The 16,258-nt window shown below is 42.0% G+C and overlaps 1 protein-coding gene across 2 annotated transcripts in view; it reads left to right on the top strand.

Moving 5' to 3' along the window:
- Positions 1-16,258, top strand: part of mrpl11 (mitochondrial ribosomal protein L11) — a 65,224-nt gene that overhangs the window by 43,105 nt on the left and 5,861 nt on the right. Inside the window, exon 3 of one of the 2 annotated variants that reach the window (XM_061788185.1) lies at positions 15,196-15,291. The exons of the other annotated variant lie outside the window; for it this stretch is intronic. Within the exon in view, the coding sequence (XP_061644169.1) occupies positions 15,196-15,291 (96 nt within the window). The remainder of the gene's footprint in view (positions 1-15,195; positions 15,292-16,258) is intronic. 2 annotated transcript variants of the gene reach the window in all.

The following is a 16,258-nucleotide window of genomic DNA, read 5'->3' as shown; positions in this document are numbered from 1 at the left end:
AGAAATGAAAATCGAACATTTTCAAGGAGGTCCGTCTTGGTGCTTTTGTTTTATGAAACAGCGCCATTTATCCATCCGGGCAAGGACTACTGTGGCGCAGGAACCTTCCGGCGGATTACAAGGAAAAGCTGGCGTGGGAGCGATGGATGACACATGGCGAACACAGCTTTACTAAGACACAATTTGTGAATGAATTGTGGATGCTTGGGCTAACGTGTCTGCTTGCACTGTCGTTCGAGCTTTCGTAAAAGCCGGCGTCATTTCTGAGGAGCCGCACGCCAACGAGACTGACTCCGACGAGTACGAGAGGGAACCTGGCTTGTTTGATTGAGAACTTGCCCAGCTGTCCATTTCGGATACAGAAGATGAGGACTTTGATGGATTTGTGGATGAGAATTTATCAAAAAGTGGAGGAAGCAGGAAAACGAGCTTCGCCAAGTCAAGACGACGAAGCTGAGTTTCTGCGGAAACAAGGCGACGTGGCCCGAGTTGGAACACCAACTCGAGCAATGGATTAATGAGCAAAGAACATCCGTGAGAGGAGTCTCTACAGTCACCATTCGACTGAGTGCAATAACTCGGAGCTTGACGAAGCTTGTGGATGTTTGGGCTAACGTGTCTGCTGGCACTGTTGTTCGAGCTTTCGTAAAAGCCGGCCTCATTTCTGAGGAGCCGCACGGCAACGAGACTGACTCCGACAATGACGAGAGGGAACCTGGCGTGTTTGATGGGGAACTTGCCCAGCTGTTCATTTCGGATACAGAAGATGAGGACTTTGATGAATTTGTGGATGAGGATTGATCAAAAAATAACGTGAATACATTGTTAAATACTTCAATAAAGTACAACCGAACTCGGTTTTGCTCCCGCTGCCTTTTTAAAAACACACGCTAGCATTTTAGCGTGCATGCATGCTAGCGTATGTTTTACCATGCCTGCGCCCAATAATGCAGTGCGCCTTATGTATGTGTTAATAACTGAGACTGCGCCTTTTAATACGGTGCGCCCTGTGGTCGGGAAAATACGGTAATCTGGCAAAACTGTGTACTAGTTCACATCTGGCCGCTATGTTCGATATCCTTGCTATCCATCTTACGATCCATGTACGAGTATGTTCTTTTTTCCTCACTGGTAAGACAATGCAGCGCACGAGCAGAATGATTAGGGCACTCGTAGTGGTAAACATGTTACTAGTAAGACACAGTCATTCTATTAGTGCATCCTAGGCTACTCAGTGGCCACGAATAAATATTTCATGGCCACAAATTGGCATGTTGTGCACGTTATGTCAATATTGTGGCCAAAATGTATTTATTTTTCTTCCCATGTCTGGGGCTATGTACATTTACAATTATTAGGATGCGTTTTTCTTTAAAAAAAAAAAAAAAAAAAAAACATTTTAGTTTGTTTTTGTTTAGCAGCATTGTCAAGGAGGAGGCCTCCCTATCTTAAAATGAGGCGGGCGAGTAAGTGGAGCGAAAGATGCTCGTAGCCTGTAGACTCATTTAGAGCAGGAGGCAGATGATACAAGTTTAATTAGACCTCCTCCTCTTCACTCACTGCAAGTCTTCATGCTGTGTGCCACTGCAGCCTGCCCACTGCACGCTTCAACAGCAGCTCAGAGACTTTCGCAGGCAGATGGGTGGAATTTATTGGAACATTTCAAAAGGGCGGGCAGCTCGCTGGACAAGTGGTTAGCACATAATGAAACCGTTTTCCCGCATTTGGCTTAGGTTACTCCTGACCAACCCTTACAAAACGATGCAACAATATTTAAAGCAACAGGCAGGCTACAGACAAAGTTTACAGACTCTACTGAAAGATGCTTGAGAGTACAGAAGCAAAACAAAAGAAAACAAGGGAGAAGAGGAGTTTTATCACATAATAGTTCTTTTGGTAGCGCATAATTTACACCATAAGCAAATAAAATGCCAACTTCACTTTTAAGAGACTACTTGGCGCAATGAATTTCCACATCCCACTATTTGAAAATTCGACGAGTACACCTGGGCACCGAGCATTTTGTATTCCATCTTCAAAAATAGTAGTTTCACACTAGAAACGTACGTCAGCAATACTCACCGTTGCACCAGGACATTGGGTAGGAAAACTGGAGCTTAATTCATTTTAAACAATGCTGTCGTTTGTATTAATACAGAGCTGAACTCCACAAACAGGATTGGCACATACAGTTAAGTGTTAGCATTATCCAGGCGTGTGAGGGCTGTGTGGAGTTGCTGTGTTGATTCTTTCTTCTGTTGACCTGTTTTCCCTGAACTCAATTTGATGGGGTCATTGGGAAGAGCGTCCTTGATATGAGACAGTATGAGTCTCTCCAGACATTTAGTGATTGTAGGTGTTAGTTAGAGCAACTGGGCGATAGTCGTTCAGGCAGCTCACTGTGTTCCTCTTGGGTACTGGGACAGTGGTGGTTGATTTAAGACAGGTGGGGAATGCAGTAGAAAAGAGGTTTAAAATGATTTTGACTTGTTGCGTATCTGTATGAAAATATGTTTACCAAGAGTTGATCGGTGCCCCTCTTACTGCTCGTGTCAGTAAAATAGGAGCAACCTTACTGAGAAGCCAACAGGACCATCCATCCATCCATTTTCTGAGCCGCTTCGCCTCACTAGGGTCGCGGGCGTGCTGGAGCCTATCCCAGCTGTCACCAGGCAGGAGCCAGGGTACACCCTGAACTGGTTGCCAGCCAATCGCAGGCCAACAGGACCATGTATTGTAAAAGACATAAACTGTTCAGTAAACAGCTGTGTTCCTCATTCTCAAGTCAAACGTACCCATGTGTTATTATTAAATTATTCTATGACCAGTTCGCAAGAAAGCAGCTTTTCATCTTGCCTTGCCCTGATGAGGTTTTCCAGAAGGCACTATAAAGGTTAGGGAATTTGACTTTCCGAAGAGAACCACAGTTCTCCACATAAGAGGCAATCTATGCTTGCTTTAGTCATTCATTGGTCACTCCCAATTTCAAGTGTAGTGTAAAACTGATGACCAAACCAAAATGTTCAACCGAATCATATAAGTCCATCTAACAAATGTCTGCTAATTTAATGCTAACATATAATGCAAAACACCATGAATGGGCTAATGGAGATTAGCATTGATTATGACTAGGAATTGTTGGCGATGTAAACCGGTATAAAAACGACGGGTTGTGCATCTTTACATTATAAATTCACTTGTCTAAAGCACCACTGGTTGCATGAATCACACTCGAGTTTAGAATGTTTTACCCTCAGGCAGTTTGGGTGCCAGGACAGTACTCAGGAAGCAGATTAACAGCTCTCCATCAACCAGTCACAATTTGCAACCTTGTGGTCCAGAAGCCAACTCGTTCTCAGCCCCCTTGTTGATGTCCCCCCTCTTAGATTTCATAGCTTTGCTGTGTCTCCAGGGCCCCGCGCTCTCATCTGCAGGCACGTCGATTAGCAGCACAACAGTCTGAGTGTGCTGGGCTTGCTTTTAGAGTGACCTTTAATCAGACGGTGTGAAAAAGAGGATGGCGAGTCATCCTTCTTGTCACATTCAGCAGCAATGCAAGCTGTCGGCTTGCCGAAAATGATCTTCTATACCCCACACTTGTGACTGTGAGTGTTTGTTGTTTCCCTCTCCCCAGCACTGAGGCCGTTCCCACGTTTTTTTGCCCCTGTCGTTGCGGTTCATGATAATGCCTGCAAAGTTGATCACTGTCAAATTCAATAAGCAAGGTGGTGGATGGCAGGAATTGGAATTTTTCAAGATACAAGCTGTCGTTCGGCCGATTGTTGTTGTTGTTTTTTGGTTTGTTTTGCTGCTGCTTCCAGTGAACTGAACTCACTTCACAAGCTGCAGCAGTTTGTCAGATAGTGAACAGTTCTTCACAAAACGGGCTTCAAGCTGTTTATTGCCACTCACAGTTGACATTTATTGTCAAACTAAACATAAAACAAAGAGAATAACATGCCGTCTACCTAAAACAACGACATAGCTTTGACTTGGGAAATTCTGCTTAGCAAACAATGCAAAATACCACAGACTGGCTATCTATGTGGCAGTATTATAACTCTTTAAGCAACATATTTTTAAAAACAAACGCTGCGTCAACACATGTAGACAGACAATATAACAATATTCGCAGCTGTATATTTTCGATCCTCTGCGAAAAACGACTAATATTACTGCAACTACTTACCGTAGTTTAGTGAAACTCTTTGTTTCATCTGCATGCCAGTATTATACTGCTGCCTGGTGGCCAAGTTGCACATACTGGAAGGAGCTGCAATGAATTTCTTTATGGGTTTTTTCGTCCTGTTTGGCTGTTACGTCAAGCAGAATGGAAAATATGTATCCCTTTTATGCCGGAACAGTTTTACTGTGTCACAATGGAGTTTTTAAGCTTCCGCTGTGGTATTATAATTGAGGTTTATTGAGAATCAGACTTGATCAGTCGAACAGAAGCACGTCCCACACTGAGGGACCCAGGGCGGTCCGTCGGCCCCACCGAGGCGCCCGGACAACTGGCCACCCAGTGGGGGCCGCAGGGACCCAATGCCACCCCCCTGACAACCCAGCCCCACCCCACCCGCCCGAGGAAGAGGCGACCGCAGCGAGCTGCAATGAATTAATCATGATGCGCACAGTGTGTTATTCTTTACTATCTGTTTATGTTATTACTATATGTTTCACTTAAATTACATTATTGCAAAGTTCTGTTTGCCTTAAAACACAAAAATTTGTGTTGGTTGGAGCAGATTAATGGCATCGCTATTCATTTCAAGGGAAAGATGACATACGAGTGTTTTGAGTGATGAGCGTGGCCATGGAACAAATTCCATTCTATTTGTCCAATAAAATTGTATTTATTTTTTTCAGTTCATTTGCTATCTTGGCAGCACTGCTTCCAGTACGTGTATGTTAGATTTTTTAATTTATTTTTTCCCACCGATTTCAGCCTCTATGTGTTGCCATGTCAATCTAATTTGCCAAGGGCGTTCAGAATCAGTATTCAAAACTACATTAGTGATGGGACTGTTTCTTTAACCTGTCAAATTTCAAATTTGTCCTCACAGGGCCAGAGCACTGGCCCATTGCTGTCAGCATTTTTCTGTCCGCTGATTCGTTTGTCTGAGAACTTGTTACAGCCAACTTCAACTAGCAAAACACATCAGTATCGATCCCCTAATGTAGATAACATAACATTGCTGTTTCATGCAAGGATGCCAAAACCTTACAGGGTTCTTTCTTCTTTGTGATTTTATTTTGTTATTTTTTTCCCCCTCTTGGTCAGCATTGCGCTTCAGCTGACCGTCGTTCGGGCTGGTTGGCTTGGCGCTGCAGCCTGAACACATGATTAATCATGTGAGGTGGCCAGACGTACAACAGTGTGTGGGAGACCTAATGGAGTTGAAAATGGAATATTTAGGTTTGTGATGCAATCCATTCTGTTCCTCTCCCCCCCATTGCTTTGACTGCGGCCTCCGAACACGACGTTTTTCTCCGTTCTTTTGGACGTGATACTTCTAGCCAGTGTTGGCTTTTACGTAACTTTGAAGCGTAAATAACCATCATGTGGAGTCTTTATTTTGGCTATTTTAAAGATTAGCCACAGGGTTTGTTCTCCATCTGCTTCTTTGTTCACTCGCTTTATCACACTTGACGGGAGACTGGCAGTGAGAGAGTGTTTTTCTCCCATTTTTTTGAGACAGAGCTGCCAATTCCAGGATGGAAAATTGGGTAAAATGCATGAGTGAACTGGATTTATTTTTGTGCTGTGCACTGCGCCATCTTTAGGCTCTTTTCATTGGCACCACTCTCATAGCATGACAGCTAATCAGCTGGATGATGCGCTGGCAAAGGATGATTGCCATAAAACCATTGGCGAGCCATGCATTTGGTAATTTGGCCTTCAGTGGGCACTTACCTGACTTAATCCATCTCTTAATTACCACTATCACGTCATAATATGAGAAATTATCAATACTACACAAAATTAGGCTTTACGCGATCAGGATTTTTGGGGCCGATCAACGAGTTAAAAAAAAACGATAAACGATCACCGATCTGATCACATGATAGAGGGCTGTGTCTATTTAAATGACCTGTTCAGTTACTGTATATACTTGTGTACCTAATGGCTCAAAAAATTCTATTTACAATAAATAATGTATATTTGCTCCTCTATTTATGCCAGTGAGGCATAGTGACAGACAGAACAAATGAATGGGCTTCTATTAGATGGCAAGAAGTAAATACAGTAATTAATGTATTCACTTTTTGTGACCTTTTTGTTTGTTGGTGTGCCGTGAGATTTTTCAGTTGTAAAATATGTTCTTTGGCTCCATAAAGGTTGGAAATCACTGCTCAAGTCAGACCGTGTATTCTAATCAGTCAGGTCAAACCAACATTACATGACAGAACTAATGGGTGCTAACTTACAGTAATTAAATTACTTTATTTTTAATTCAATTACTTCACCCACACCGAAACTTTAGAGCATGATTCGACAGAACTGCAGCATGTTTACGTCCAACTGTTTGTGCTAGCAGTAGCTTGCTAGGCTACATAACGTTTTGTTGCCTGCTTGCAAGCCGTATCGTATTAAAAGTACGTGAACATACCTCAAGCAAGCCTTAAACGAACGTCCTCTCCTGTCCTGAGCACCGGTGACCACCAACACACGTTTTTCCTCATTTTGTTCTTACAAACACACGGCGCGATCCACTTTTGTTGTCGTCGCCACGGTAGCGAGTGTATCCGGTCGCATTTGAGGTGACAAGATAAAGCCCACTGATCGTAAAAAACGGGATGCGGTGGTATCGGAATACAAGATTTTATTGCAGTAGTCTGACATAGTGCAAGCGTGAAAGAGCAAATTTGTCTTGTAGTCTGATCCGGGCATTACGTGTTGTCTGTCTCAGTCTGTTTCACACCGCCAACATGTTTTTTGTTTTTTTTAATAACTTTATTGGCTTTCAGATATTTACAGGTCTACGTCAAAAGACATGCGACAAGTCTAAAAATAAACTAGCTTTTGGATTCAAATATACTGTGCACGATGGCGACGCGGAGTAAATGTCTTTTGCGGAGCGTCATTAATCGCATCGGCGAATTATGACATTAAACCCGATCAGCCGATCAGCATAAAATGCAAATTGTCAGCCGACGCCATTTAAATTGATGTAAAGTCTACACAAAATCACAATATAACTGCACGCAACTGTGGGCGTTTCCACTGAATGCACTGAAGTCTCGGCGCAATGGTCATTGCACCGGACTATTGCAATATTCGTCATTCGAACTGCCCTAAGTGCTAGAGGACTCTGCATCTTTTTGCACAACTGTTTTTTTTTGTTTTTTTTTGTCAATGTCTTTATGTCTCAAAAGTGTTCTCCGTCAATTGACTGTCTCTTGACTGTCCGATTCTGATTACATGGGCGAGCATTACTGATTGTGAAGTGCAGCCAAGAGAAAAGCTACCAAATGAAGAGACGAGACCAGGGGAGGGGAATCTTTTGTACTCAAGGGCCATATTTGATTGGCCAGTTAGATGGGACAGGTCATTCATACATAACGTATGTAAAATGTGTATGTAAAATAGTATATTTTAATAATGAAATAATATTTAATTCTCATTTATAATTGTATCAATGTAATGGTAATGAATTCATAAATGTAATACATGTACAGAATAATGTATGTAACTGTTTAATTTAGTAAAATAATATTTACAATAAATGAACCAATTACTTAATCAGACACATGAATAAGAATTTTTAAAATACTGTACATTTGAATCAAGCAGATATTACAGGACGCTGACGTAAATGCTCGGTGGGCTACATGTGCCAACCCCTAAATGCACTTTTAATAAATTAATACAATTTCATAGTACAAATATGATAATTAAAAATTGGAAACGTCAGTGAGTCAGTGCTTCTGATATCGTTTCGGCCAGCACACAATGCCTTGCTGGCCATGACCTCTCGCCACTGGGTAAAATGTGGCAGTGCGTGGCAGATTAAATGTGCAAGGTAATGAGGGTAATGAATGAGCGTTTCACACAGAAGGGTTTAATGAACCTGGCCTCCCACCAAGCTCCCGAGTCCGGTAACGTCGTGGCCTCCCTATCGCAGCACCACGCCATGTTGGCTACACAGGGCAATTATTCCCCGAGCCTCGTCTGCCTGGGGCAATTAATCCCGCTCTGGAGGCCCTTCTCCACGTCCGTGCCCTTTATCTCCATGTTTGCCACGCTTCCATAAGCACAATACAACCCCTGACCTATTCTGCCCTGTCTCCTTCCCATCTCCCTCCATCTGTCCGGCAATTTTTGTTGTCGCTCAGTTGGCTGTTATGCGGACACACCTGCGACCACGCGGGGCGAATGTTTCCCCTTCGTCAGCTCTCCCTGGCAGCTTAATATGCACTCGCATCCACTCTTCAACAGATAGTCCTGTCAGCTTGAAATGAGGCGGCGGCGTTCATGCATAAACATACCCTGGCACGTTGAGGATAGCCCCCCGCCCCCCTCCTCTTTACCTCGCTACCGCGGCCTCTCTGCCATGCCGCTCACCTCGCTCAAACAAATGGCCATTAATTGTTCAAATGTTTATACTCATCAACTACTTCGCTGCACCTCAGCGGTTCCTCTAGGGTCGCGCTCAGAAAAGCCTCCCCGAGCACCCGCCCCCAGCTTCTTCAAACGTTGTGCCACATGAGCGCGTTGTCTTGTTAAAAAAGACTTGCTGAAGCTGAAAGGCCAATCACATTAACACCGGGGGAAGTGTCAAGAAAAGAATTTGCCGGAATGGTCCAATCAAATTGTAAAACACCACAAAAGTGCAGATTTTAAGCGATTGTTTTTCTTTTTATGGGTTTTTATAGTATCCAGGCAAGTCTGAACACTAAAATGTTCAACGGACCAAACCATAAGAGAACAAAAGTCTGCTCTCTTAATACTAACATATAAATTCAAATGCCATAGATGGGCTAATATAAATTAACATATATGTTATGGCAATTCTAAACCCTCGCACAAGAAGATAAAGATTAGGGTGTGAATCTCAGCTCACACGTTTTTCCCCATTTTGTTTTTATAATACAGTCGGCACTATCAATTCTTGTTGTCGTCGCCACGGCATTTGAGTTGACAAGATAAAGCCCAATGATCGTAAAAACGGGATGCAGTAGTATCGGAAGATTTGATTGCAGTAGTCTGACATCAATCGTGCAATCGTGAAAAAGCAAATTTGTCTTGTAGTCTGATCCGGCATTACGTGTTGCCTGCCTCCGACGTGTTGTCTGTCCCACACCGGCGACGTATTTTTTATTTGTTTTGTTTTTTGTTTAGATTTTTTTTAAATACCTTCATTGGCCGTACGATATTTACAGTACTACGCCAAAAGACACGCGACAAGGCTAAAAATAAACTAGCTTTTGGATTCAAATATCCTGTGCACGCGGCGACGCGGAGTTAATGTCTTTTGCGGAGCCGATCAATGACGTCATTGATCGGATTGGCGAATTATGACATTAAAGTCGATCAGCCGATCAGCATAAAATGCTAAATATCGACCGATCAAATCGGTATCAAGTCTAGTCACAATCATGAGAAAATATGTCACAGTTCATGGAGTGAAGCAACCCTAAATGTAAACTCGCCTGTATATTGTAAAAACCTAGAAAAATGTATTGCAAAAAAAGTATGATGTAACCGTTATTCACTGTACCAGCACAAAACAGAAAAGTGTTGTCTGCTAATTGTCTAAATAGGTGACAGATGGTATCATCCACTGTATCTGTAACATGTCCTTGAGCTTTCTTTCCATTCCACCCTTTCTATTCCATTGTAGCACAGAAGGCCGCCAGGGAAGTGTCAAGGAAAGACTGCAGAGAAATTGCCGGAATGGTCCAATCAAATTGTCACATCTCTGAATCGAATTACCCCTTTAATTGTGCAGGAATAAAAAGACTGGGCCGCAAGGATCCTGAACATATCACACGGCAATTACTCAACATTGTTGCTGCTGGATTTAATGGCAAGGAACAACTTTACGAGATTGACGTTAAATCTGACTGTGCGCGATCCCCAAGGTCCTTTTCAAGACGTGCAGCTGAAACCTTGTTGTCCTTGTCAAGCCACCATTGTGCAAGGCCTTTCTTCCCATGATGGCTAGCAGCCATTTTTCTCCTGGAGATCACGCCGCTCCAGTCAGTCATGCGGAGAGGATTTATCCAGCAGCTCGGCCTCCGGGATGATTAGATGCTTGAACGCGGTGAGGCGAGTTTGCCATTTGTCCTGGGCGCCATCGCTGCTTTTGCCACTTCAATAAATGCAATAAGAAGTGGACCGGTCAACCTTGAAGCGTACTTTCTTGACGCCAGCCATCTGCTACCGTTAAAGACTACTTGCAACATATCTCACTTTTAGTCATTACTGCACTTACGCTATAAATTAGCTGCAAGCAAAAATTAAAGTAGCGGATGCGCGTGAGATACCTGAACCACTTAATTAAACTACTACCAGTCAAGAGTTTCAGGTGAATATCTTTGTGGGGAGCTTACAGCAATTTGAGTGTTCTCAAGTGGGGTGCGATACTACTTAGACAAGTCCACATCGAAAAAGGCTTAGATACAATGAATGCATCGAAAAGTGTTGGTGCAAATACTAATAATAAGTAGATTTTCCAGGTAACTGTACTCGAGTATTTATTTTTCTGACAACATTTTACTTTGGCAATAAAAATTCACTTTTCCTTTTTCCATTTACACAAGTACATTTCAGAATTTGTTTTTGTTTACTTTTACTGAGGTACAGGAGTTGAATCAGTACTTGTACAACCCCAATTCCAATGAAGTTGGGATGTTGTGTTAAACATAAATGAAAACAGAATACAATGATTTGAAAATCATGTTCAACCTATATTTAATTGAATACACTACAAAGACAATATATTTAATGTTCAAACTAATAAACTTTATTGTTTTTCCAAAATAATAATTTCATCTGTTTTTATTTATGTTAAACACAACGTCCCAACTTAATTGGAATTGGGGTTGTACTTTGACAGCTAATTAGTTACTGTACTTAAGTAGATTTTCGGGTAGCTATACTTGAGTGTGAATTTTTCTGGCAACATTTGACTTTCAGTAGAAATGCAAATGTTTTTAACATTTAACATTTATTTTACGTGTGGTCCTAAGCGTATTGTGGTGCACACTTAAGTTCATTTCAGTCTGTAATTTTTTTTTTTTTATTTATTTTTTTTTTTTTTTACACTGACGTTGAATCAGTACATCAACTTTAACCACAGTGTTTTTTACACAAGTATCTGCAGCTTACTTCTACTTAAGTACAGAGTGTGAGTACCAGTACTTTTTTTTTTTTTTTTTACACCTCTGTGGGTTGCCAGGTTTGCACGCGCTATACAAAAAAATAAAACAAATGGCACATTATCTTGAAAATGCAGATTTTTTTTAAGCCTAGTCAGTCAAGTCTTTGACAAAATTTCAGCCAAGCAAGTCCCAAGTCCTGCAGTTGGTGACAGACAGTGGTTCTAAAAATTCTACACCCCTGTTTTTAATGCAAAAGAAATTTGACCAAAATAACATATTTAAATATTAATATGACCTATAACTTATACATCTTTTCGAGAGGGGAAGTAAAAGTAAACAACTGAGATAATGTGGTTGCACAAGTGTGCACACCCTCATAAAAGTGGGAGGAGTCTGGGTTCAGGATTAACCAATCACATTCAAACTCATATTGAATGGGTGTCAGCACACACTTGCCACTTTTTCAAGTGCCTCCCAAATAATCTTCATCTGTTCTAGTAGGCTTTTCTTGCACATCTTTGTAGTCACATCTTACAGGACAAGCCGGGGTCTGCAGAAAGCTTTCACAGCGTCATCAAATCTCATAATTCAAGGGCATCAGTCATGAGAACTGACTCGAGTCCTTCATCGCTGGTTATCAAAAGATAATCTGTGCATCCATCAAAAGTCAATGCAACTCTACTCACTGTTAATGTGGTCGTGTACATCGTTCTCTTATTTTGCCAGTCTGTTTGTCATGTTTGTCCGAGCCCTTTTTTTTTTTTTTTTTTTTTTAGCAGTCGACTACTGCTGAGGAAGTCATTTCCTCTGTCTATATTGAGCAGTGGCGCTCCTTTTGTCTGCGCTTAAGCACATTGGACATGCAAGGGGCTATTATCTCTGACTGGTTGGGGCGTCGCTTTTCTCGGCTTTGTGTAGAATGTAAAGGAAGTGTCTTGATCATAAAATGACACCGGGCGCACCGAATGACAGGGATGTGGTAGTTACTGATTGAGTGAGACAATGCCACAAGCTTTCTTAGATTCATAGGCTGTATCACCACCTTTATATGAATCCATATTTAATTAGACGCTTCCCCTTGTTGTTTACTCGGGTGATGTTGTTTTACGAGATGCAGAGGGAGGGAAGGGCACATATACAAGGTCGTCAGATTGATATGGGAATACGGTTAATAAGCACAGCAGGGAATGGTAGGCACTGTAGAAACAAACAAGGCCTCTGGGGGATGTAATTACTTCATTTTATTATTGCAAAATATTGTGAGAGAAATAATCATCTTGACTGTGAAACAAAAGGTAACCTCATTATTTCCCTACCTTTATTGAGCCAAGGCACATATTTTACATGAGAAACATTTAAAAGTATTTTCAGTGATCCTTCGTTCTTCATGAAAATGACATTTGTAACCCATCTGCAATAGGTGGAAATCCACGATATAGAGACAACACATCGTCGCTGTTGGGCGGAAACCTCATATGTCCAAATATGGTTTTCAAATATTATATATTTGTTCACAAATCAATACTATTGGTCTGTTTTCTGCTTTATTTTATACCGTATGAACCAATTTGAAGTGTTGAAAATAGCTTGAGAAGCAATCTATCAACTCTCTTGAATGCGTAACTATGAGAAGTGTCATAAAACTCTTTCCTTGCGCCGCGGTAGCTGTGCCACATGATGTCACCTCAAGATACAAAGTCTGTATGTTTTGTTTTTTTTGTAGAAGATAACGAGTGAAAATAGGTTAGATACATTTGAATAAGCCTGTTTTGTTACAAATGGATCATTGTAAAGGTTTTGGTGAAGAAGTCAGCCACAAAGGTAAATATGTGCAGATTCATTTCCGCCTATTGCATTGTTTCGTCGGCTCATCGTTGTATTTATTGCATCACTCATGGCTCAAAGAACTTTGAGAACGAGTTTGGAAAGATGATTTAAACACAGTTTGTATTGACGCAGAGTTTGACGTGGACAGCTGCTGCCATTTTAATCAATGACACCGTAATAAATTAGCAATTTGTAAGCGTATTAAATTAGCAATTGAACGTGATTTTTTCCTGTGGTGTTGCGTTGATGTTGGTGCACAACGGTATATGATTATTGATTTGAAGCAGAGAGCTGCCCGATTCCTTGTTTTTAACTTTTTTTTACTGAAGTACAGTGTGAATATTTATGCCACCTTTGCTCGTACAGTATCAGCAGTGCCCAGTAATGTTGTCATGGATTCATTCTTAGCATTCATAAGGTGCTTTTGAAGCCTTTAGTGGACTAGAGAGAACTTTCTACTCCATTAACCTCAAATGAATGCGTCCTTCGCCCTGTCATCGCAGATTGTCTCGGGATGACTGACTTTTCATCAGATCCGTGATTAGAGTCGGAAGGTGGCTCCATTAAACATTTCCCCCCCCCCCCCCCTTTCCCTCATCTCCGAAATGAACGTTTCAATCACTGCGTTGGTGTTGGCTGTGCGGGGTGAAGGCCAATTTAAATTGCAGCGGTAATAATTAGATTCTTTATCGGACGTCTCCTGTTGAATTTCTGCTTGTGGCGAGGAGGCGCGCGAGGACCACATGTTGACTTAATGTCACCCATCCATTTTGCTTTCACTGCGCTTGGGCTGCAAAATGGGAGGCTCATTCATCACCAGCCTTGTGTGGCTGAGACCGACTGACAGAAGCACACCTAAACAACACAACACACACACTTAGTCACTGCACTGTAAATATAACAAGGAGCCTTATATTCAATATAAAAATGTCAGTCACTGAAATCACACACAAAACTAGTGACATATGCAAACGCAGCCTATCGTGCATATTCTCTCAACTACCCGTGTGTGCGTGCGTGCGTGTGTGCGTGCGTGCGTGCGTGCGCACACTCAAACCTGTCTGGGGTTTTGTGATTGATGGATGACGGCAGCCTGGGGCAGATACGAGCTACATGCAAGCTCCCCTTCATCCATTTTAACCCTTACATACTGTTCACTTGTGCACACATTGTAGTATGTTACAGGTCGGGGCAAGAATAGCTTCATAATAATCGTCTATATCAAATTATGAGCTAGAGATCTTGAGATCTCGCTGTGGGAGTGGATGTTAATTTAATTTTTTTTACAACACTCACTCGGGATTGGAAGGGGATGGGCTCAGTCCCTGGCAGCTGGAGGGAGCAGGAGTCAAAATCCACTCCCGTGTCAGCCCTGAACACATACCTACATTTTTGAGCTGTGAAAATATATCGCTTAAAGCCTCCATGGACTGACATGAATTGCCACAGCAACGAGGCGCTCTAAAGCAGCCACGCTAGAGGACTGTCCGAAGGGACGAAGTAAATTCCCTTAAATGTTCAGTAACCAACAGGTCAAAGGTAGTAGAAAAACAGACAGTTCTCAGGACTGTTTCAAACAACCCCGTGAACACACACATATACATGTATATGACTTAGACTCGTACTGTTTCGAGATTGCCCCCCTGACTCTTCCAATATCAGCAGGTGTGTTGTCTTTGCGGGAACCCGTGCAAATGCGGTGGTAACGCAGACAGTTCTCGGGACTGTTACAAGCTCCCTACTGTGCTACAGAAATTGCACTTATTTATGGCGTGTACACATTACCACCATTTTCTTTGATTTAACACACACTGGTAAATCTAAAATCCTTTTTTAATTTGACCCTGAAGAGCCTCAGTGTACACAAACTTTCTAGCACCTGTAGCAAAGAATGGCAGTTTAAAATATTTCCTATGTTTTGCATCACTTTAGGAAAAATCATCACATTTCAAGGTGAAAGAATGACATTTAGGCTATATTTACTGCTATCAGATTTTACCCGAACAGTATGTAAGGAGCATTTTTCTCCCCGCCCAGAGAGGAATCCCTATCGGACAGTTCTGCAAGGACTTCAATGAAAAAACTAAGGAGATGAAGGAGGGCATCCCTCTTCCAATCAAGATCAACGTGAAGGTACGTGCATCCGCTGAACCTCGTTTGACCTCCTTAGCTTGACACCCCGCCCACCCACTGTGACGCTTAATTCCGCCAGCTGAAGAACATTTACAGAGCGCCTCCATTATTCATACTCCGGCGCAGAAGTAAGCCTTTTTTCATTTGCATTCATTAATGAAGTAATACCCAGAGGAACGTGCAGTCAAGCGGCGTTAAGTGCCAGCAAGACATGGGAATGAGTGAGAAGAGCTTGTTCTTTGCCCCCCACCCATCCCACCCTCTCCCATCTCCACTCATTATTTGACTTGACACCCTCCCACCTCAAATTTCAGTATTCCGTGACATGTGGTCTCCTTACAGCCCATCACTGCCACCTGCAGGTGATGTCAAGTGTACAGTTTTCCCCAACCCTTGCTGAGCCAAGGCACCTGTTTTACATCACCTAAAGCCCACAGGACACCACCAAACTAAAATGTCACCAAAGTATAAATACTAAAATCATGATGATCTCATCTGAATTTTCTCACAAATTTACTTAGTGCAGAATCTAAGCTGGTTAGTTAAACTTAGTGACTGCCCGCCGTTTTCAAAGCAGATTTTGCTACTCATATTGCCGGCCATTTTAGAGCATTTTGACTGATCTTTCAACACCCACCGAATCTTGTATTGTCACAATCTAAGCACCGTACCTACCAAAAGAAATAGTAGACTCTTCTTTCACCAGAAAAAGAAGTTTGTGTCTAGCTTTTTCCTTTATAGATCAGCAGTAGAACATGGGTTGGTTTCACCAAAAACAGGTTTCTGACCGACAAGTGAAGAAAAAGACCTTTGTTCAAAAGAGTAGTGACAGTAGTGACTTTTACCGCCTGACACAAAATATTTTTTGCTTTGGTGACACTTCAAACTATACAACAACAAAAAGAAGACTGGGAAAGACCTTTTGATAGCAAAACAATAATTTCGACGTATACCTGTCCAACTAAGA

Source organism: Phyllopteryx taeniolatus, chromosome 10, assembly GCF_024500385.1.
Source record: "Phyllopteryx taeniolatus isolate TA_2022b chromosome 10, UOR_Ptae_1.2, whole genome shotgun sequence".
Classification (NCBI taxonomy): Eukaryota; Metazoa; Chordata; class Actinopteri; order Syngnathiformes; family Syngnathidae; genus Phyllopteryx; species Phyllopteryx taeniolatus.
Note: the sequence above shows the minus strand (reverse complement) of the source record. Positions and strands in the feature narration are given on the sequence as shown.